At 36.3% G+C, this 25,091-nt stretch overlaps 1 protein-coding gene across 1 annotated transcript; it reads right to left on the reverse strand.

Moving 5' to 3' along the window:
* Window positions 1-418: 418 nt before the first annotated feature.
* On the reverse strand, window positions 419-20,426 carry LOC127421445 (carcinoembryonic antigen-related cell adhesion molecule 20-like). Its single transcript, XM_051664496.1, has 9 exons — window positions 20,326-20,426; window positions 19,543-19,881; window positions 17,614-17,895; window positions 16,402-16,668; window positions 12,652-12,930; window positions 11,038-11,292; window positions 10,376-10,493; window positions 4,967-5,012; window positions 419-3,287 (listed from the first exon to the last, which is right to left on the reverse strand). Exons 1-8 carry the CDS (start codon window positions 20,372-20,374, stop codon window positions 4,994-4,996), a joined length of 1,608 nt encoding a protein of 535 aa, XP_051520456.1. The 5' UTR covers window positions 20,375-20,426; the 3' UTR covers window positions 419-3,287; window positions 4,967-4,993.
* Window positions 20,427-25,091: the final 4,665 nt, after the last annotated feature.

The raw sequence follows: 25,091 nt of genomic DNA on the forward strand, positions 1-25,091 counted from the left end.
CAATGTGCTTCTGGTCGTGGCACAAGGGAAGGAAAACACAATTGAGCTGATGCAAAAATGTCTAATAGGAGATGGTGCTTGTCAGTGAGTCGGCATAATGTATCTGATCCTAGAGTATTGGAACTCTCGGAAACAACATCCATTAATTGGCTCAATAATTCTACTCTCTCCTCTCCACCAATAGCTGGTGTGTGGTGAGCGTACTGGTGCACTATGGCTGCCGTCGCATCATCCAGGTGGATGCTGCACACTGGTGGTGGTTGAGGAGAGTCCCCTGTTCACTGTGTAAAGCACTTTAAGTGTGGTGTCAGAAAACCGCTATATAAATGTAACGATCATTCATTCATTCAACACGCTGAATTCCTATTTGATCATTTTGGTGTTTTCTAAAACAAATTTGAAAATTCAACCAGTTAAATCATTTAAAATCTCATTTAATCCATTGTCTTCCACACAAAATTTACAAACTAGCCAATGTATTTCTTAGGGCAATCCTTTATCTTGTCATTCAAAGAATAATACAAAAAAGTGGGGTGGTTCAAACATATATATACATATATATATATATATATATATATAGACACACTACTGGTCAAAAGTTTTTGAAATACTTTTTTCACATTTAGAATAATAGTAAAGTCATCAAAACCATGGAATAACATAAATGGAACTATGGGAATTATGTTGTGACTAAACAAAATCCAAAATAAATCAAAATTGTGTTATATTTTAGCATCTTCAAAGTACTCTTGACATTTTCTCAACCAACTTCTTGAGGCATCACCCTGGGATGCTTTTTAAACAGTATTGAAGGAGTTTCCATCTATGTTGGGCACTTATTGGCTGCTTTTCTTTATTATTTGGTCCAAGTCATCAATTTCAAAAACTTTTTTTTTTTTTATTACATTTTTATAATGAAATAAATTAATATGGTGGCACAATTCAAATTCAATTTCAAACATTTAAGCATACGCCACTTTGTGCGTAATGTAAAGACGAAAAGCTGTATTTTACCCTCAAATGTTCAGTGCACTACAGAGTCCATTTTGGCGTCTATTCATTCAAATAAACCTACAAGCACTGAATGAATCCCTCTAAATTCCAATTTCCATATCAAATTTTACATTAACCACTTGAATTTAAAATTCTATCTATATGTAAAACATCTCACATTTTATACAACACCTAATACAAGTTGTTACAAAAGCACGTTCCTATCTAATCCCTGTTAAATTATCACGTTCCATTTGGCCAACCCTAGGACGTCTGTCTCAACAATGTGGCACAGTACAAACTAACCGCTAATTCAGTGTATCTTACTCAGACTCTGATTACTGCTTTCTTCATGCCAACAGCCCAGACCACTAAAAACATACAGACTGCTGGAGATGAACTCTTTGTAGGGTTGCAATGGGTTATAAAGCTCAGTATTCCTATGTCTTTGTGTGTTTAATGCTAAGAGAAAATACAAATATATGTAATAAATGTGTTAGTGTTTTTGCTATGGACTTGGATGTACATACACTTGCCCCAAAAATATTTGGACAATTTGGGACACTTAAGTCATAGTTATACATTTCTGAATTTCAATATAAAACCAAGTGGCATCTGCAAACAAATGATGCTAGAGCTTTTTTCTGAGAACTAACTTAATTTTTAATTAAGTTATTTGAAGTGGCCAGAAAGTGTTCAAATACTTTTGGTTTTTTTATTGTTATTATTATTATTTATTATTATTAAACTTATTTTTGTTAAATGTTTTGTTTCAAAAGTCTGCTTTATTATTTTTTATAAATGCCACTTGGTTTGATATTTTGTTATATTATGCAAAAACATTGATACATTTTTAAGCTTTAGTCACCAAATACATTTTGGGCCCACTGTTCATGCTAAAAAGGCCCTGGTTGACCCTTACGCACAACTAAAGAAATGCTCAGATCCTTACAGTTTCAGTAAATATATGCATCTCTTGCTAGAGACAAGTGCATGTAAGGATCCAAACAACATAAAACAGATCATCACAAGAGCCTCAAAATCACTGCTTTAGCTTTGTGTATTCATTTAGGGCGTTGAAGATCTACAAAGTTGAAAATTAAAATATGGGAGAAAAAAAAGAAAGAATCAAGATCCGATATCTCTTGATAAGAACAACAACAACAAAACAAAACCAAAAAACAAATTTCTCATGAACTTGCACAGAAGCTGCAAAATAAAAGTATCAACAAATACTCTGAAGTGTGTTCAGCTTAAAAACTTCAGACATTTTTGTGTGATAGCTCAAGTCAAGGTGATTTTTAAAATGGGCCTGTTTTAGACTGTGAATCCATTGGAATCCTGATTACAGCAGAATGAATCTTTGTGGGGAAGCCCAAGGACAGAGTAGCAATTTTACTGCAAAACAGTGGTATGTCGTTGTCCGCAGAAATGCACTTTTTTTCTCCCCATTTTTCAGTTCAAGCATGTTGGAGCTTGCCTTACTCTCAAACTTCAATGAGTAAGGCTCACTTTGAGACACAAATCAAATGATATGATTTTGAAGATTAAAAAAAAAAAGTATAGCACAAAATGGTCAAACTGGCAAAGGTGGTAAGAAGCTTGAAGCATCTGTTTTTGTGCTCCAAGGTATGCATTATGTTAGAATGACCTTCCGTCTCAACTCTGAGGCACCACTGGCTTCAAGTTAGTCAGTCCTGTTCTTCATTGCCTTGGGACTTCTGAGCATTTTGAACAGGTCTTAAAATCTTGATGTTTCAGTGCCTTGTGGGTGTGTTGAGATCTTAGATGTGAAGTCTCATCACCCCTCAGTGCATTTGAGGTGTATTTCATCACCCAAAGCTCTTTCAAATGGACCTCTGAAATGTCAAATCGCAACGGTCCATTGTTTGAGGGTTGGGTGCAAGATTGAGGAGGTGATGGAAGCTATATCACATTTCTTAAGGAACAAAGAAAGCTGTCCACTTCAGCCAAGGGAAGGAAGTGATAGGGTCCAAATGCAGATAAAGGCAGGAATAAAGCCGTGAAGTAAACAGTCTCACTGCTTACCCTCCATCCCCTATCACGTCCTTAATATTGGGGTCCATTTTTGCAGGGTAATTGGGTACACAAAGGAGAAAGAAGGAGAGGGACAGATATTTACATACAGGCACTCTGGACTCGGATTAAGATGTAAAGAGAGCCAACACTGCAGGTGTATTTCACTTGTGAGGGCAGTTTTTCCAGTTGCCTTGATAGGGGGCTTTTGTAGAAAAAAGGACTGATAAGTGGCTGAAGGATTGGTCTTGAAGATTCTGAGGAAGAGATATACATATATGATTATCTACTTAATGGATTTCTGACAACAAACAAAGATAACTCATACTCTGCAAGTCAAAAGTTTGGACACACCAACTACTATTTTATTATGAATATACTGTACTTTGCATTGCTGTGCTATACTATACTAGACTAATTTATACTATGCTACTTAATACTGTTCTATTCCATACTATACTATTCTGTTCTATTCTATTCCATTCCATAATATGCTATACTATACTGTTTTATTTCATACAGTTCTATTCTATACTATACTATACTACTCTATACTGTTCAATTCTATATCATGGTATACTATTTTCTACTATACCATCCTGTTATATTCAATACCGTACTGTATTACTTTTTACTATACTATACTGTGCTGTGCTATGCTATACAATGCTATGCTGCACTGCGCTATACTATACTTTACTATAATATGCTGTGCAGTGCTATGCTATACTATGCTATGCTGCACTATACTATACTATCCTATACTATCCTATGCTGTGCTATGCTGTGCTATACTATACTACACTATACTATGCTACACTGCGCTACACTATACTATTCTGTTCCATACCCTACTGTTCTATTCTATACTATGCTATAGCATACTATACACTGTGAAAACCAGCAATTGCTTCCTTAAGGATCTATTTCTACTTGATCTAACCCTTAAAAAGTACTTTTGTTGGTGTAACTTAATGTAGTCAGGTTAATTAAGTTATATTAGTTTTTTTTAGAAGTGTGACCTGCTCCATCATTTTGAGTCACTTTGTCCCAGAGACATATTTTGAGTTTCATGCACTAAAGTAAAAAGGAAAACATTACAATGATTAAAAATTATTTAAATTTTGGCTGATATATCTCAACTATGATTTTGAATAAAAAAAATAAAACATTAGAATGTTTGAAAGTCATGACTTTCCTTGTGTTTCTGGGTCAAAGTGACTCAAAATGATGGAGCAGGTCACAAATTCCTCAACAGACACGAATTATATTTGTCTACAAACCTAATTTCAAGCATTTAAGCATTAGCTTTTAAATCAAAATATCTTTGATATCATGAGAAATGCACGGTAATATCATGAGAAACATACGTTCAGTCCAGTATGTCCAAACTTTTATATGGTAGTGTACATTACAGAATAATTTGGAGGCTAACCCAGCCACATCTTTGACACCAATAGTATCAAATACAACATCACACATTCAAATCATTGTTACATTTCCCATCTACCATTAAAATAATTCAATGCCAAGAGAAAAACTGGCTTGCATTGCAGAAAGCTACCCGCACCCAATAAACAGATGTGAAAACGAGTTTTCTTGAAACAGTAGAGCCACTCCTTTGTTAGTCCTTAAGATTGAAGTATATCCCTCCTTTCTCCTTTAAAGGAAAGTCAAGCATACCTTTGCTAAAGGGTAAAGAGCTAGGTCAGTTGCTTAATCAACATGCTGGGAGTCACTCTCGCTGCCAAAACCAATACTGATATCTGATAAAAAGGCCTTGAAAGTTAGGCTGGAAGTATCATGCAGGTTAGAGAGAATCTAGTGTCAATAGCCTGAAGTCTGTAATCCATAGCTTCCTTGAAAAAAAAACATGAAAAAAGTAAGCCAAATAAATAATGACAGCCTGCTTATATGCCACCAGAGGAAGACTTACCGGTTCATCTCACTGTCAGATCTTGCTTTAATATGGTGATGGAATGCTAAAAGAAGAAATGGAGGACAAAAATTAGTCGTAGTCATTTAAGGGCACTTATATCAATGTATTTAAATGTATCGAAATTGGGTGGTACACCATGACAAGATGAAGATGGATTGGATTATTTTGTATATGGAAAAATAATAACACAATCACAGCATTTGATGCCTTAAAATGCTGTCGAGGTAGGCAGCTCACTAGCTTTTGTAACAGAGTCAATGTTAATCATTTGCATTTGTTTCAAGTCCTGTTAGTTACGAACAAATTATACGTTGTACTTTCAAAATATTGTGTTGCTGTCTGGTTTCAAACTGTCATTACATAACGATCATATTAGTGAACCAATACATTTCTGCTCCAGTGACAAGAATATCTGAACAATTCATGCTATGACAAATAAGTCAAATGCACATTGTGTTTGTGAGATTTCATTGACATGCACAACAGATAGCAGAGCGAAATAAGGAAGAAACAGAAAGCCAATTGTGCAAGGCTAAAACAGCAACAGAAAGTATGCAAAGAGTAAGACAGTGAGACAGAGAGAAAATAAAAAGACATGTGTGGACATGACTGACATTCCAACTATAGTCCTCAAAGATCTCCATTTTGTTCTCCTTCTGATTCTTTATCATTTTGCGGGTGTACTATTCCTTTACAGAACAAGAGAGAATATTATAAAAAGACTGAGATAATTGCAGATAATTATGTCAAGTCTATGTAAAAAAAAAAAAGAAAAAACATTCAGCTGATTGTATTCAAATATAGCTTATTATGTTGGCTTGACAAACACTCTACAAACTTTGTTTAGGCTTTTTTTTTTTTTCAAAATCCCCAAACCAAAACTAAAATTTCTAACACTAACGCCTCCTTGAGCTTTCAAGCTTCATCCCCAAATCTCACTACAGACTTTCAAACAGTTCTGGAATAGTGTGCTATGTCTTTTCTAACTGATCCGACTAATGGTTTCGGCACTGCGGACAATGAAAAATCGGAAAAATGACATAGACTTACATTGACAGAATGTTCAAATGGGCCAAAGGAACGCTCTTTAATTCAAACTCCAATGGTCAGCAATTCGAATGTAAACAAACCCACAAAAGGCCTTTAATCTGCTTTAAGTTGCGTCAAAGACTTTCTAGCAAGTCAGTCCACTGTCTGCCATCTTTGGAATGCTCTCAGGAGTCTATTTCCATTCATGCTAGTGCAGTTCCTATCTACTTGAATGGAGAAAGACAGAAATCTCAAAAAACAGTCGGACAAGATTACGATCAAAGAACATATTTCAAATCAGCACTAAAATCTGATAATACTGGAATCATAAATTGTGCTTCTTTACCTCATATAACACTAAAACATGCAATTTTCCTGGCTTGTATAGCTAATATGCATGCATGTTAGCAAGTTGATTGACAGGCGATGTCTGTATCTAAAAGGTGATTGGCTCTTTTACCTGTAAGGCTTTTACCCTTCTTTCTACATCCGTTGACTGCTGGGTGCTAGAAGCTCTAGCTGGGCGTTCCAATTTCTCCCATTCAGTTTAATAGACGTGGTCCGTCTCTACTAAATAGTCCTGATTGCGCTCTCTCTCTCTCTCTCTCTCTCTCTCTCTATCTACCCATCTATCTAACTTACAGGCTGTTTGTCTTATCGAAATGTCTGTACAACCATCAAATTTACAACTTTTAAAATTAGTTTAAACTTTTAACGTTCAGACAAGGCTTTGTGAAGCCAACATCAGAGTTTGTCTTGACAAACTTTACTTATCTAGTTTATATATTTAACTGTATAATCCGATGTCAAAACCAATAAAACCAATCAAAATAACCTATTAATAAAGATGACAACACAACACTTGCAGGTGGTCTAAGAGGAAATTAACTAAGGTTAGGTGTTATCTATGACAGAAATCAGAAAACAAATGGAGTCAGGCTTCTCGCCCTTCCAGGATGCAATTTGTCACAGGTGTAAAACTCAACTTGCAACTTTCAAAAGGAAACCGGCTGCAGAAGGTCTGATAAGTTTAGTTATAAAACACTTTACACTTCTTCACAAAAACTTTAATTCTAAAAATGTCTCGAAAAAGTATCTGAAATGGACAAGGAACTACAATGAACAGTGGATGACAAATGAGGTCATTGATTTGACACGCTTTTAACTGGATGGTTTGCATACGGTGTGTGCGTGTGTTTGTATTTCTGTGAGTTCAAGGTTACTGTGCAGGTGATGCTAGTTTCCTATCAAATAAACAAATCTCTCTGTTAGACTTAACTGAAATGACCTGTGCATTTACATATGATATCCCTTCAAGCTTTGTTTTGCGTTTCCAGTATTTCCTGTCCTATTCTTTGTTGCCCTGGCAAAAAAAATAAAAAAACAATTTGCTATCATTTATGTAGGAATCTGAGACTTCTAAACACTTATTTCCCAGTTCTTTGTGTAATTTTTGTCAGACATTTACTATATGTACAACAAGACTTTTTCAGCGTTGGTATCATCCATGATTACTATCAGTGCTTAGCTTTTCCCAAATTGTCAGAATTTTCCAAATTAAACCTAAAATTACAAAATGTGATTTACAAAAAAAATCTGTTTTTGCAGAACCAGTTGTTGCTCTTGTTTGTTTGTCTTTGTTACTTAGGTAGAAAATCCATGCTGTCATTTGCATTCGATGACAGGTGTAGATGAATAAGGTGTGGAAAGCCTCTAAGAACCCAGGCAAACAGACCTGACCACTTTGAGAATTTGGCGCTAAAACATTTGAGAAATAGAAGAGAATTAAAAGGTTCTGTCTCTAAAGGAATAGTTCACTGAAAAATGAAAATAATATTGTTGTTTACTCAGCCTTATGTCATTCCAAGCCCATATGTATGCTTTTATTTTTTCCCCGTGGAACACAAAATAATTTTTTTTGAAGAATCTTTACCCATTCTTAGTCTTCTGAAGCCATATGGTTTTGCATGAGGAACAGGCTGAAATTTAAGCCATTATTTACAGAAAATTTTAAATCTCATTCTCCATCCAGCATATTCAATGTAGTGTATCACATTCTGTCTCGATACATCCAATAACCAATGACGTTTTGGCATTAATAAGGTCAAACCTACCACAATGCGTTGGCACGCCATTTTTGAATGTGAACGTGAAACTGAACGAGATTTCAGAGCTTCAGTGGAGGTAACCCAATATACAAGATTATCAGAGAATATTAAGTTACATTTTGTAACGTTTCTCACACAAAGCTGTCGTATATCTTCAAAAGACTTGGAATTTTACAAATAAGTCATTTAGACTACTATTATGGATCATGTATGGTGCTTTTTGGTCCTTTTATGAGCTTGAGAGTCACGAACACTATGAACTATCATTGTATGGAAAAGAGTGGCATAAAAATTCTTCACAATTTCACCTTTTATGTTCCACAGAAAACAAAATAATGGATAACATGCTTTGGAACAACATGAGGCTAAGTAAATACAACACAATAACTCCTTACGCCTTTAACAGTACAAATAATTCTTTAAATCTGGCCAAGTTTATGCATACTTGTGATTACATTATCATATAAAACCCTTATCGCAATTATGCAATACATATCATGGATAAGACTGAACAATATCGCCACATTATTAGCACTCTACCACCACACTAACACCACTATAAAAGACTGAATTCTGAAAGAACAATCAACCATATGTTTTCAGGCCAAACAGAAAAAGAGAAAAACCTATTCCAATAAATCACGGTGACTGAAAGGAATTAGGATGTGGTGCAGTGCATCATATACTTCATGACACTCACCTATTACAACACATTTGGACTGTCTAAAGGTGTACTGATTGAAATAGTCATGTCATGTCCCGTTACTGAAACCACCCCCATATCCTTTGAGTTCAACATTTTAAGTGTTGAAGGTTTTGACATGTACAGAACTGTCAGTGCCTAATGACAATGTTGGCAAGTCTGAGGATGAAGAAAAATGAGAAAAATGAGACATGAGCAAAGAGGAAAGAGAAAGCTATGAAACTGCGGAGAGAGCAAGAGAGAGACGTTGTCTTAGGGCGTATTCACACTAGGCCCGTTTGCCTTATACCGTGCCCAAGCACGACTGGCCTGCACTCACATTGCACTTAACGTTCCGGGCCCGAGCACGCTTATGTCATTACAATGTGACTTTTTATTTTGAAGCAAACAGGAAGAAAAGCACTCTCGCAGAGCACAGTGGAGTCCATCATAGTAATATTACTTACTTTGTGGCTTATTTTGAGTCGTTTGGGGTGCGGTGACACACGGCCCTCTCACATGACTAATTGTCGACAGCATTGTACCACTGGAATTTATCCTTTTCGTCTGACGAGCTGCCAGATTTACAGAGTGCATTCTGTACCTTCAGATAATGAACCCGCAGTTTTTTCAGCTTGTCACGTCATTGCTCAATGGTTCTTTGGTATCCACGAGCACAAATTTTACCAAATATCTTGGAGTTCTTGTGTGTTCTTGTGTGTTGTATCCAGTTGTTCCTGTATACTCTCGTCTGCCCAAATTTCCAGTAAACACTGCACCTATGCCGTAGACCAAAGTGATCCCTTTGCGCAGTCGTATCATTGACATCATGTTTCGAGTTCCGTGCTCGGTCAAGGTTAGCGATCACACTAGATGTGTACTGTGCCTGAGCCAACTGAACCATGCCCGAGCCCACCTCTTCAAGCAGGCCAAGGCATAGTTTAACACTAGTCAAATGAACTGGAATTTGGGGGTCAAAAGTGCTCGGGCACGGTACAGATTGCCTAGTGTGAGTACACTCTTAAAGGTGAAGTGTGTCATTTCTGTGCCTCTAAAGCAATACACAATAATGCTTGTTTTCAAACAGGTTTCCTAAACACTCTCCCCTTCTTCCATTGGTCTAAAAAACAGACAGCCTCGCCCCAAACTGATGCCATTTGTTAAACCAATGTTGTTGCTATGTCGAACTGGTTGGGATGCTCCAAAAAAAAACAAAAAAAAAAACAGAGCAATGCAAACAAACAGTGTTTACACTTTTTTGGTGAATCAACCAAGCAATTCATTATTTTTAGTTGTCTCTGCAAATTAAGCTGGCATAGTTGAAAATAACATTGAAAAAATGCTTAACTTGTATTGAAACTAGAACATTCCTTTAAGTCAACTGATAATTGAAAAGTAAAGTTTAAATCACACCATATAAACAAATGAAGAAAACAATTGATTTAAACCTTGGCAATGGCCTGTCTGCAAAATCAAAGTACCATGTCTGACAAATGCATTATCAATGCATGTTTAGGATAGAATTGCCAAGTTATTACACCATTAATGCAATAAGGGAAAAGAGAGATGAATGAATTTTAGACTTACTCTTCAGTTTTTCTATTGCAGCAAACGATACAAGTGATGATGATTATAGCCATGATCACACCAATTACAATTCCAGCAATCGCTCCCCCAGAAAGGCCCTCGTCTACCGGACCAAGCTCTGCAAAACATACATATACTGTACATAGTCCTATGGTGGTTAAGCAGAAGATTCTATCGTTGTTCAGGAAATGCTCCCCTGGTTGATATTTTGGGATATTACTAATAGTCAGTAGGCAGGCAAATTTACTGATCCATGCCGGTAATCTCAAAATGGCCAAATACCGACAGATAATATTGGTTTATCACTGCATGAATTACCAACAAACATTGGCATTAATGGGCAGATGCCGATTATCTCAAAATTCTGTTATTTGACAGGCACATTTATTGGCTGATGCTGAAAATCTCAAAATGGCCAAATATTGGCAGATTAATCTGCCTGCCCAATATATTGGTCTGTTTAAAGTCAGTAATTGAATTACCACTCAAAATTGGCATTAATCAGCAGGCACACTTATTGACATGTGCCGATAATCTAAAAATGACCAAAAATCAACCGATTATATCTATCACTAGTCAGTACATCAACTACATGAATTGACATGTGAATTTTGAGTTTTAGGAGTTGTGAACAAGAATGCATTTTAAAATGAAAATGCTACCTGTCACAGCTAGTTTGTGCGTTGTTTTCATTGTCATTCCAGTGATGGGGTTGTGAGCCTCACAGGTGTACGTGCCACTGTCCTTTTGACTGGCCTTTTCGATGCGCAAGCTTGCCAGGCTGAAGTCCATCATTGTTTCATTGAGTTTCCACGTGTAGGTGCTGGCGGGAACAGATTCTGCAGAACAGGATATCTCTATGGCCTCATCAAACTTCACTGCATTCTTTCCGCTCACCTTCACATTCACTGGACCATCTGACATCAGACAGATCAGCTCAGTCAGGGAGGTCAACATTTACATTAGATTAACACAAACAAACTGGCCGTAACAATACAGGAGTAAGCTAACCACCACCATCTGCAAACAGTAGAGGCCAACATTTAGACAAGACAACAAAAGAGAGGTGATATAAATCAGGTTGACTAATACCAACACTATCCTAACCGGGAAAATACAACACGTTTTAGTGTCAAGTAATGTTTCTGTCTTCAATGAAGATGAAAATACTGAGAAAAGTGGAGGAATCCCAACCAATCAGAACATAGTTGATGTTTAATATACAGTACAAAAGATTTTCGAAAAATGAGATTGGATAGACAAGATTTCACTACAATGAAACTTTACCACCAATGCGACATAATGAAAGTAGACACCATGGGATCAACAAAATGTCTTGTAGCGATCGCAGATTTTAGGACAAAAACTAGAGATTGATAGATGTTGTTTTGTTTTTTACCACAGTATGCAGAACTGAATTTTATTTATCGTTTTATTTCTGCAATAAACAAATTAATAATGAAATTATGCAATTATGCATTATGCAAACAGTAAATCAAATATGAAAGTTTTTTAACTGGTTGTTGGGTGCAATGCTTTTTCGATTTTTATTTATCCATTGATGGTAGGTGGACTTAGTATTGAAGAACCAATAACTAATTAAGTAAAAAAGTGTGAATATCAGTACAAATATCAGACAAATAGATTATCAGTCTTTCTCAACGGAAACTCTGATTACCATGGAAGAGATTTATAGCTTTGTCGCTTTAGCGTATTGCGCCTGGTTGGGACACTCAGTGTCTGAAATTACCTCTTCCATCGCGGGGCAACAACTGCCCCTGGATTTGACTTTCAGGGGTATTTTTATAGTTTATTAAGGCTTTTTTCCTAAACATTTAAAATATGCACATCACTCATTTGTTTTGCAATACTTCAACTCAATTAATTTATTTACATAGGTTCATATATTACCTTCTACCCATAAAATTGAATCAACATCAGATTATATTCTATGTGATAAATAATGTATATAACTAGGCATCGAATAGAATATTAAGAACTATTCAGATGTTATAAATAAAAAACAGAAAAATTAATTACTGGGGCATTTTTTACCCACACATTTTAAATTTCTTGTGCATTTTTGTAACTTTTGGTGGCATTTTTGTCCCAACCCCACCTTAATTTCTGACCCCGGACACAGTGTAAGATACCTACACAGTGGAGATAAAATAATTGCACCCTATAAGACAATCAAAGAGAACATGATGCACATTGTGAAGAGCAGTTCACACAGACAGTATTTAAACAAAAAACATAATTTTTTCTACACTTACAGTTGATCACCATCTTATAGGTGGCTTCATCTGTGCTCACTTTGTTTGTCAGTTTGCACTTATACTCGCCGGCGTCCTCTTTAGCAACTTTAACAATGGTCACAATGCTCTTGCCCGCTGAGAGAATGACACGCTCGCCAGGAGCGAGAGGTTTGCCGTCCTTCATCCATTCCACATTTTCGGCTTTGCCAGCGGCTGCTGTGCAGGTGAGGTTGACCGTGCTATTGCCAGCAATGAGAAGTGAGGCAGGGCTGGTAATATTTGTTCCACTTAAGGCCTCTGCCAGATAAGAGCAAAAGAGAAGATGAAAAATCAATAATGGTTTCAGGATATGGACCCTTAATGACAGCACATATTCAACACCACATTTTCAACACATTTCCAGCCTCTTTGTACGGATTCTTACAACAAGGTTGTTGAACTATGACTTGTGGCCACAGCGATAGTCTTATCATCAGATAGCGTGCCCTCAAACTGACCGGCTGATGCATATTAATTGCACAAACAATTGGCAAAAGCCTGCATAAATGGCAAGTTCGAATCTGATTAGTTGGTGCAACACAACGTCTCTTCAAGAAGTACTATTCACTAGAATCGTTTTCCAGGTTCATGGTACCAGATCTTTGAAAGACCTTTGAGTTTTGAGGCACTTAGTAGCAAGATATCCACGAGCGGAATTGTAAGTTATGTCTGTTAAAAAATGTTCTCTGTGTTTTCTGTGCAGCTGTTCGTAGACCAACACTGCTGTACAATTATTTGAATTTGTTTTTTCCCAGCTAGTCTACTACTGTGGTATCACTTATTTAAGACAAATTCGCCCACAAAGGCGAAATTCCACCTCTTTCTCTTGTTTGTGCAGACATCATTACTGTGGAATGCACCAGGATGAATCAAAGTTCAAACTGTGCTCATTGAAATGCATTCAAATTCAAATTCCTGCAACATCATCGTTGAGCACACCTCGTCTTCCTGCTCACTGCCTGTGTGTTCGCATTTAGTTTTGTATAAACTGCAAATGGACTCTCTTCGTTCATCTCTCCACCAGTAATTCTCAACTGGTTTTGCCTCGTCAACAACAAAAGATATGGGAAGAGTTTACTCTCTTCAAAACCTTGATAAGCCTATTTACTTCACTGTGCACATCTTGCATTTAGCATTGTTATTTCCCTGCAGTCCACAAACCCCTTCAGAACAGACCTGCAACCCATTTTTGGTCTAGAGAATCTCTTGTCCCTGTTTGCTCTGTTGCTTTTTAAAAATGCAAATTCTACCCCAAGAGAATTCTTTATATTAGCTCTCATTAAAACTGTTAGCGCTCTTTTGCATGAATAGCTTTGAATAAAATTTTTATACAAAACCAAATGATGCAAAAATGCATTGCAGTTAAGTAAAGTAAAACCTGAAGATGTACTCAGAACTCAAGTTTCACAAATCTCACCCGGCATGGACGGATCAATCAAAGCAGGAGTCGGTATTCTAAGCCTTGAAACCTTATCCAAGTTGTAACTGCCCAACATGTATGTGACGTCAGACAGTGTGTGACAATCAGTGTGCGTTTTCTTTAACGCACTGGTTTTTCACACATCGAAATACCTTAGGGGAAACACTGTTCTTTACAAAGCTACAGAGCCTGACACCACAGGATCAGAGGCTTTGTAAAAAATCAATTTACCTTTAATCGAAATGCAGAACATGCCTGAAACTTCTACTCACTAACATGAGCTGAGAGAAGCCTCAGAGTGGAGAAACAGGTTTAGGCTCAAAAGTACAGTATCTGTAAGTCTCCTTAGCGGCCTTATTCACAGGAAGCCATTTTGAAGAAATACAGATACAAACAGACTTTAGCTTGTGCACTGCAAAAAAACAAAACTTTTTCTTAAGAGTATTTTTGTCTTATTTTGCAGTATAAATATCTAAAAATCCTTAAAACTATTAAGTATTAGCCTAGGTACAATGTTGTTTTCAAAGAAATCTAACCAAATTGAATGGGGTTTATAATTAAAAGATCCTCTCCAACTTTTGAAGGTTTTAAATCTCTTCTTAAAACCTACTTATTTTCTATAGCTCATGGAATTAAGCAAGAGTAGCAGTGTTACTTTTTTGTTATTTTTATTTTAAGAATGCTCATTTTCATTTTTATTTATCCTTTTTGAGGAAATTATTTTTGCCCCTCTTCCAGAGTGGGAGTCAACTTTTTTTTAAAAATCCTTATGTTTTTCTTGGCAATGAAGGCACCGTGGCTAAGCATGTCTATCTCTGTACTGCTTCACTTGTAATCCAAAGATTTCAGCAGATGTTGATTACTTACCTATCCTTTTAAAAACAAAGGTTTTTCCAATGGTATTTTGCAGGATCTTTTCTTTTCAAAATACATTTTTGCTTTATTGGCTTAAAGGGATACACTGTAAAAAATGTCTGTAATTTTAATGGTAAAAGACTGTAAAAATGCTACAGAAATAAAACTTTAATTGATAAACGAATATTAACTTTAAAATATACAGTAAAACAATTTTTATATATATTTTAAAAGACAATACAGTAGTTTTTACAATAAAATGTTGTAAAAATAAAAAAATTTAGGTGTAAAAAGTATGATTTTCCTGTATAATTAATGGTAAAAATGTACATTGTTTAATAAGAGTGTACATGTACTTTTAACAGTAAATTATTGTTAAAATTACAGTAAAAAAAACAATAATCGGGCATTCCCACAATTCCCTGCATGACCCATCATATTTCATTATATTTTATGGGAATAGTTATGTTTCTTCTTATTTTTAATATCAGTTACGTACATTGGGGTGTTCTGTTTTATATTTAATGTAGTTTAGTTAATGTTTAAATTTCACACGTGTTACTCTGATGGTTCTTAGAGTTTGTGTGAGTGACACTGAGCACTGTCTCTACATGTTTATTGGTCATTGTTCCTGGAAGAGCCAGTAAAAAGCAGATTTTTACAGTTTCAGAAGGTTAATATCAAGTTCATGACATTTTGTTTACTGTAAATGTAACTTTTTTTTTTTTTTTTTTTTTTTTTTTACAGTGCCATCGTGGTCATGTAAATTACAACCGTTTCAAACTGTAAAATTTACAAGTTGTTCTGTAAAGTTGTTTACAATTTTACTGTATTTTTTACATATTTATTCTGGCAACAACAGCTGCCAGGTTTTTTTTTTATTATTATTATGATTTTTTTTTTAAAACAACAGGATATTTTATACAATGTAGTTCACCCAAAAAACAATTGTCATTGTTATCTTGCCCTCATGTGGTTCCAAACCTTTATGACTTTCTTCCTTCCATAGAACAAAAGATTTTCGGCAGAATGTAAGAGACTGACAGCCTTAGTCCCCATTTATTGCAGCATTTTTTTATTCATACCACAGTGGTGAGACTAACATTCTGCCTATGTCTCCTTTTGTGTTCCATGTAAGAAAATCATACAGGTTTGAAGTGAGGGTGAGTAAAATATGACAGAATTTTATTTTTGGCTGAGCTATCCCTTAAGTTGGAGATGACATTTGGAGATCAGCATATTGGTTTCTGAACTGTTTAAAGCAACAGTACATACTGTAACTATGTTTTAATTGGAACCTTAATTTTTTAATTGAGTTGTTAAGAGTGTGCAGAATGTAACTATACTAATACTAGGATTAGAGGAACAATGTATTGTTGGAACTTCCATAAAAGACCCGAAAAACTCTTTAGACTTTCAAAGCATTTGTACAGGACTTTAAGCGTTTAACTCACCCAGAACAGATACCACAGCAACCTGTGAGGAAGCTTTGCGGTTGGTCTCAGTGTTGTAAGCCACACAGCTGTAGTTGCCACTGTGCTTTTCCTCTAGTTTGGCGATGGTCATGGTGGCCGTCTGGGACTGCAGCTCTGCCCCGTTAAACATCCACTGAAGCTGAGCAGGAGGATCCGAGTCAGCTGAGCATGTAAGCGTTAAGTTAGAGCCTTTCTTAAGGGAGGGTATGGCTGGAGTTAGCTTCATGACAATGTTTTCTGGGCCATCTAGATAGACAAGAAAAAGGAAGATATTGAAAGGAGTGCTAACAAGGCAGTATTGTATTGAAATCGCTCATATTTCTTTTCTTTTCCTTTTGTTTTTTTACACACTTGTCCACTATTCATTAACCGCTTAACATGCAGGGCCCACTTCTTTTTAAAACTTAAATATCTTTTAAAATGTACATATTACTTTGCACTTTTTAAAAGATATTTAAGTTTTAAAATCTCCCATTGACTTGAGGCCGTTCAGACCAAACGCACTCATGCGTTAAAAAAAGCAAGACATGGCGCAACGAACAGAACAAAATGCATGTGTCCTGAGACGTGCTTTTAAGACATGGCAAAGATGTCTATCCAGCGCATGTTTACATAGAAATACAATTGAAAAACAGCACAGACCAATGCATAAACAAGTTCGGTGTGAACCACTCCTTACACCGACTGAAGCTCTAACTGCCAGCTATGATGTCATAATGGCTTTAGGATACCTGCCCTACCTGCTTCAGCTGCTATGCAAACACTAGTATTTCTTTCAGCAAATGCAAAAAACCCCCCTCTCAAAATGACAGCTTTGTTGCCATGACTACATAACACCATTTAACCCTGTAAGAGATTTCATCACACTAAGTCATGTAAGCATGTATACTGTTTATGTCTTGTAGCTAGACTTTCGAAAAAGTGTGTATTTTAATGTTAATGGTCTGACTCCATTCACTTCCATTGTAAATGCTTTACTGTAACCATAACTTGTGCTTTTTTTTTTTTTTTAAATAAACCACAAAAAAAAAACAAAAAAAAAAAAACAAGCTGAAACTGTTTCTGTAGTAACCGAGCTTAATTTGTACAAAACCCGGAACATTTCTTTAAGTCAGTGTGTTTGTGTATTTGGGTCTTAGAATAGGCATTTGTATTTACAAGTGAATATGCGTGATCAGGTACTGTACTTACAGCTCACACTAAGATTAAATGGAGCACTCTTCCCTGACTCCAGTGTGTTCTCTGCGATGCAGTAGATGGGTCCGCGCAGATCTGTACGGCGAACTTCGCTAACTGTAAGCTCATTGCCATTTGAATTAAGCTTTATGTGTGCTCCATCCGGCACTACTGGGCCCGATCCATTTACCCACTTGTATGTGAAGGAGCCTTTGGCAGAACAGGTCAGAACCACGGTGCTGTTGAACTCTACTGCTTCAGGGAGACTGGACAGAATCTTGACGTCAGACACGGGTTCTGGAGAGAAGAGAACATTGGATCAGTACTGCTTTAAAGCTTCGATCATTCTGTCTGTGGGTAGAGATGAATGTTTTTGTTCATTTTATAACTTTGCCAAGTGTTATCCTATCAGAATGGAGGACTGAATTGATTGCTCATGGCTTGCTGCTTGTAAACCAACATGCTTGAGATTACCTGTGCTGGGGTTTACTGAACTACACCAACAAGTATACTACAAGTATTTGTCAATTTAGGCAAATACTTTTGAGACAGCATGCTGCTTTTTTGAGTAACAAATGAAGATAATGGTTAATCAAAATAACCACAATAGAAAAGAGTTAACCATATCCTGTTCATTTTAATCACATTTGGCATTTATTAACATCTCAGGTGTTCTGTAAACAAATTAACTCCATTTTGATTGGATCAGTCTTTTTTAGCCCACTTTGAAAAATTTTCATAACAAATCTTTTCCCTCCGCTTCAGAAAAACAATGTGTTTTATGGGGGCCTTTTTTGCCCCAAATCCTATCCTTTCACTTATAAGACAGTTATTAAAAAAAACTAAAAATTCTGAATCAGTGATAATTTTAGGGATTTTCATTAGCTTCATAAATTTGTAAGATTTTAAAAACGTACTAAATAGCCTAATAGATAAAATTACCTCAAAATCAAACTTTAGATATTGCATACAACAATCTCATGGATCAGGAATATTTGCAGTGATAAACAGGTGTTTAGGAATGCACTGTGGTAGTTTTTGTTGCCATTCAGTGTTTTGGGAGAAAAATAAAATCAAAAGTGCCTTTTACCCCAGGGGCTTTAGCCCCGTTGTACCCTTTCTAATGAAGAAAATCAGGTTTAAATCTTAATGACTCGCAAAATAAAGTTGAATATTTTTGTGATGAGTAAAATGAATGTAAACAAGGATACTGTGGCATAAAATAAAATCATTTACAGATAAATTCTCTTCACAGAACTGTCAAATCCTTCCTATAGGGTGAATTAAAGAAATCTGATATTTTAAAGGGATAGTTCACCCAAAAGTGAAAATTCTCTCATTATTTACCCACCCTCATGATATCCCAGGTGTGTATGACTTTCTTTCTTCATCAGAACACATTTGAAGAAAATTAGAAAAATATCTCAGCTCAGTAGTTCCTTAAAATGCAAAAATGATATGATAGGTGTGGGCGAGAAACAGATCAATATTTAATTCATTTTTTACTATAAATCCCCACTTCTGACCAGCCCCAACCAGTAGGTGGCTGAATGTGAAAGTGAAAAGTCACTTCCACAGTGTACATTTACAGTAAAAAGGGACTTAAATATTGATCTGTTTCTTACTCACACCTATCGTATCGCTTCAGAAAATATGTATTTAACCACTGGAGTTTTATGGATTACTTTTAGGCTACCTTTATGTGCTTTTTGGTGCTTAAAAGTTCTGGCCAATTCATTCACTTGAATTATTCTTGTAAAAATCTTAATTTGTGTTCTGCAGATGAAAGAAAGTCATACACATCTGGGATGGCATGCATACATTTTTGGGTGAACTATCCCTTTAAACCAATCACCACTAGGCTACACCACCCCAACTTCTCATCTCCAGTCATACACTTGGAATTCGCGCTTTATAATGAATAACCAAGGTGAATGTACTTACCAAGAACCTCAAGAAGGACTAGTCCTGATAGCTGCTTTCCCGTTCCGGTCACTATAGTGAGAGTATATTCCCCTGAATCCTCCTTCACCAACGAGATAAGCTGAAGCTCCCACGTTGTCTTATTATATTTGATTCTTGCGGCGTAATTTTCTTCGACGATTTCGGTGTTCGTCATCGGAAGGCCCGTCATAATGGGGAAAATGTCGCGACCATTATTGAAATTCCAAGTGACGGTCAAAAAATTCCCCGTATTGGTGACCGTCGTTTTGAAAGTCACATTTTTACCTATAACGCCGTTTTTTTTTTCGTTTAAAAGTGGACTGCCCTCAGAGCAGCATCCTATGGGAGGGAGATTTAAAGTTAGTGCACAGGTGAACGAATATACAGTATATAACAGCAAACTATAGATGGTGTAGTCCTACTTCATAAAAGGAAGACTACTTTAACCCTTAGAGACCCAAGCATTGATGATGTTTTTTTTTTTTTTCACCTTGAAAGTGTTTTTAGAGATTAGCCAGTGATTCAAAAAGTTGCATTTTAAGTATAATTTTATTTGGGGTGAATTTTGTGTGATTTAGCAAGCTGTGATATTCAATATGCATTTTACCCCATCAACTCTGATACAGAGTGTTCAGAGTATCAGCTACTGTTAAGTGTAGTTTTAACAGTTTTTTTCTCTCTCTCTAATGGTTAAATAGCCTTCATAACATTATTTTTGGAAGGAGAAAAAAAAATGGAAATAAACATAACTTTAACCTAAAATGATTGTTTCTTTGAACTTACCAAGAGTGGCCAAAAATAGCAAAGGCAGCCTAAAGTGATTAAAATCCATTGGGAGAGATGCAAGTCCCTGGAGCGACAGACAGGAATGTGCGACGGTGTGACTGCACTGCAGGAACTTGATGAAGTTAACACGGACACACCCATTGCATCGAAACACCCGCCTGTTCCAAACCTGTAACCTTCTATGCGTCATGCATGCATTAAGAGACATGTTTATAAACACAGTGGTCCCAAAAAGTATCTGGATACTTCAGCTACACAAAAAAGGGTTAATTTCAATGCACGTGATTAGATAGTCTAACACAATACTGAACCAAGACATTGCCATTTTAATAGATGTATGAGCTCATAGTTCATACAGGTGCCCTAACAGAGTTCCACTACTGTAAATTTAAGCACAGAAAATGTCATTGAGAAGTTAACATGGTTCAAGTGATAATGTGGGGATTGGAGTGTGACCTCTACTGACACTTAGTGTCAAAATAAGATGCTCTATGATTTCGTGTTAACAATAGATACAATAAAGCTAATTTGATTCAATAATGAGAGCTATTCACTGATCACACTTTGTAACACAATAACACAAAGCAACCCAGCTGCTAATAAACCGATCAATAATCAGTGTTGGGTAAGTTACTCAAAAGTAATCCACTACAAATTACTTTTCACTACTACCACTTCTTCCTATTTCCATTACTATTACCCATTTACAAAATAAAAAATGTAATCCGATTACTTTACTGATCATTACTAATTACTTTTTAATTTCTTTATAAAACCCCTTTTTGCTCAACAAATTTTAAAATAACATCTATATTTCTATACTCACACTCAGCACCACAAGTTTCTCCCTTACAATGACTTGTCAGGGGGTGCAGGCGTACATATGAACATAATTTATGTTTTAAATGTATTCTACAGGAATCAATTTATTTTAAAAACTTATAACAACATGTACTTAAAAGTAATTACATTAATTGAAAATCACTAACTGTAATCTGACTGTAAGATTTTAAAATGTGGTACTTTACACAATACTACTTTTGGACTAAAAGTAATTAGATTACAGTGACTAATTATACCCAGCATTGAAATAATACAACTTTTCAATAAAGAAGATGAATTACATTCCACTATAATTACCAGTAAAGTGCTCAACGGAGTTCAACTTTTTGAATGTGTTTTCTATAATCACAAATCATATTTTTGTCTTTCCCTCTAACAAAAGGCACAACACATCTCATATCTATATACAGTATATATACTGCATATCACTTACTTTGACTCCACATGACTCCACATGCCGAAGTGTCCTTGGGCAAGACACTGAACCCCAAGTTGCTCCCAATGGCAGGCTAGCACTTTGCATGGCAGCTCTGCCATCATTGGTGTGTGAGTGTGTGCGTGAATGGGTGAATGAGTCACAGTGTAAAGCGCTTTGGAACCGCTAAGGTTAAAAAAAGTGCTATATAAGTGCAGACCATTCACCATTTACTATTTACCACTAAGGCAACAACAAGAAAGGCGGACCTTTGTGTTTTCATGACCTGCTGCTGGACTTGTCACTTTCAACACACTCTTCATGATGTGCTACAAATAAATCTGTGGCTTTGACAGTTGCCAGTTGCCAGTTTCAATTTCGTTTTAATTTCTTCGACTTTTAGCGTAGGTGTCTTTGAGGGTCTAGATGTGGCTTCATCTGTGGATTCTATACTATGTCAGCCCACCAGCCATATGCTCTGGTTCTCCCTGTTTCCTGCTGTCAAATAGCACAGCAGCTGCGGTTGCAGTATGTGTACAGTAGATCTTAATGAGCACCTTGTACTGAATGACAGAAACTGTACTTGAGAAACCATCCATATGATACCTTGATTCCAAAAATGCTGGGACAGTTTAGAAAATGCTAATAAAAAGGAGTAATTTGTAAATTCTATTCACCCTGTGCTACAGTATATTGAAAGCACTACAACAACACACTATTTGATGTTTAACCCTACATGTGAACTAAATTGTTGTTGTTGTTGTTTTTATAAATATACACTCATTTCAAATCACATGATTGCAACATGCTCCAAAAAAGCTGAGACAGTCGTGTGTTTACCACTGTGAAACATCACCTTTTCTTCTAATAACACTTATTAAGCATTTGGGTTCTGAAGACAAGTTTGTTAAGTCTAGCAAGTGGAATTTCCCCCATTCATCCATTATGCAGGTTTTCAGCTGCCCAATTGTACGGGGCCTTCATTGCTGTAATTTGCGCTTCATAATGCACCACACATTCTAAATTGAAGACAAGTCAGGACAGCAGGCCGGCCAATCTAGCACCTGCACTCTCTGCTTACGCAGCCATGCACTTGTAATCCTGGCAGTGTGTGGTTTGGCGTTGTCCTGCTGGAAATGGTGGGACATCCCTGGAAATGTCTAAGTCTGGATGGCAGCATATGTTGCGCCTAAAATATGTACATATTTTTCTGCATTAATTGTGCCCTCACAGGTGTGCAAGTTACCCATGCCATGTGCACTGACAAACCCCCATATCATGACAGACACTGGTTTTTGGACCTGATGCTGATAACAGCTTGGATGGTCCTTATCCTCTTTGGCCCAGAGAACATGATGCCTGGTTTTTCCAAAAACTATCTGAAATGTTGACTTGACCACAAAACATAATTCCACTGTTCTACTTTCCATCTCAGATGAGACTGAGCCCAGAGAAGTCGGCAGAGCTTCTGGACAGTGTTGATGTATGGCTTCTGCTTTTCATAGCAAAGCCTTAACTTGTATTTGTGGATGCAGCGGCAAATGGTGTTGACTGACAAAGATTTACAGAAGTATTCCAGAGCCCATGTCATGATATCCAATACAGACAAATGACATTTTTTTAAAGACGTCTGAGTAATCAGAGATCACGTGCATTCAGAAGTGGTTTTCGGTCTTGCCCTTTACCCACTGAGACTTGACTGGATTCCTTGAATCTTTTAAATATTGTGCTCTGTAGAGGTTGAAATGCCCAAAATCCTTCCAATTTGTTTTTGGAGAATATTGTTCTCAAAGCGATGGATTATTTGCTGACGCATCTGTTGAAAAATTGGTGAGCCTTAACCCATCCTTGCTCTTAAAGGAATACAGTAGGCTCTTTTGGAGGCTCCTTGTATACTATAGCACGACTGCTTCACCTGTTTAACATCTCCTGTTTCACATCACCTTGTTATTTCTTATTAGAATTTATCAGATTGTTAATAGTCCTAAATTGCCCTCACTCAACTTTTTTGGAGCGTGTTGCAATCATCTGATTCAAAATGAGTATATATTAGAGAAAAAAAGTAAATTCACAAGGCAAAACATCAAATAATGTGTTGTTATAGTGCTTTCAATCACATTTACAAATCACTCCTTTTTGTTTTTATTAGCATTTTCCATACTGTCCCAACTTTTTTGGAATTAGAGTTGTAAAAGCTGAAATACATAAACAATCATATGATATAGAAAGTGAAATACATAACCAACCAACCATATGAAATATGGAACACACAACCATCCTTATAAAATAGGTGAAATACATAGCTATACATATTACAGAAGGTGAACTACATAAATAACTGAATTTGGGAAATGTAGGTCTTTACAGGTGTTATTTTTGCAATAGTCCCCTAGAGAATTTAAATGCTGCAGCAGTTTTGTAAGTCTGGCAAGAAGTTAGCTTCACTGAAAACAATACCTTAAGATGGCACATTTTTTTCTGATTTATTTCTATTCCCAGCTAATAGGTACCCAAGGGTGTTACATATAGAAACTATAAGCGAACTGACTTGTCGTCACGTTTTATTATATGCTAGTAGAGGCTCCAAAATTAGTCATTTTAAAATGTGTCATGTTACTCCTGAAGGCAAGCTATCAGTTGAGGATAGACCAATAACAACTGGAAATTTAGTCATGCATCTCTTTGGCCATTCCTTGTGGATGGTTCTATCAAAATGATAAAGGTAACAATAAAGGAAAAGAAAGGAAAACAGACACACACACACACAACAACAACAACCTCTAAGTAGTTCCTTCTCTTGTAATTAATCATCAAGATGTTTTACAATAACCAGAAGCAAATTTAGGGTGAGCTGTTTTGATTTAAGGTCTGTTCTGACTGGAGTAACATCATCCATTGTTGATCATTTTCACTAGTCATAACTTAGTCAAGACACTAATTGTATTAACTGTTTTATGATTTGAGAACCTATGTGAATTTAATGTTTTGTCCAAACTGCATCCACTAGGTGCATTTTCAAAAATAGTTTCAAATTGTTTTGTTTCTGTTCTATTTTGTATGTTCCTTGAGGCAAGATTGCTCATTTTCTTTTCTTTTGAACAGTCTGTGCTTCTCCCTTTCCCATGTTCTCTCATTTTGCTGCCCTCATTTCACCTCAGTCACCCAAGACATGTTCTAACACACTACTTCAGCCCTCATACAATCTCAATGAACACATGATTAGTGAATAATGCTTCTTCCAGCCACTAGAGAGCAGTTTTGTATAGATTATTTCACCCCATTTTTTTCTATGTTAGTATGTTCAAGCGCAAAAGCGAGACATCTGCACTGTTTAGTCATCTTAAGAAAAATATCCCTTTGGCTGCAAATGCCCTTATGTAATTCATGAGCAAATAACATCTCATGTATAATTCATGAGGAAATAAAACATCTCCACAGAAGACAATCTTATGGGTTTGAAACAACAGGAGGGTGAGTGAATGATGACAGAATTATAATTTTCGGG

This window comes from Myxocyprinus asiaticus, chromosome 30 (genome assembly GCF_019703515.2).
Source record: "Myxocyprinus asiaticus isolate MX2 ecotype Aquarium Trade chromosome 30, UBuf_Myxa_2, whole genome shotgun sequence".
NCBI lineage: Eukaryota > Metazoa > Chordata > Actinopteri > Cypriniformes > Catostomidae > Myxocyprinus > Myxocyprinus asiaticus.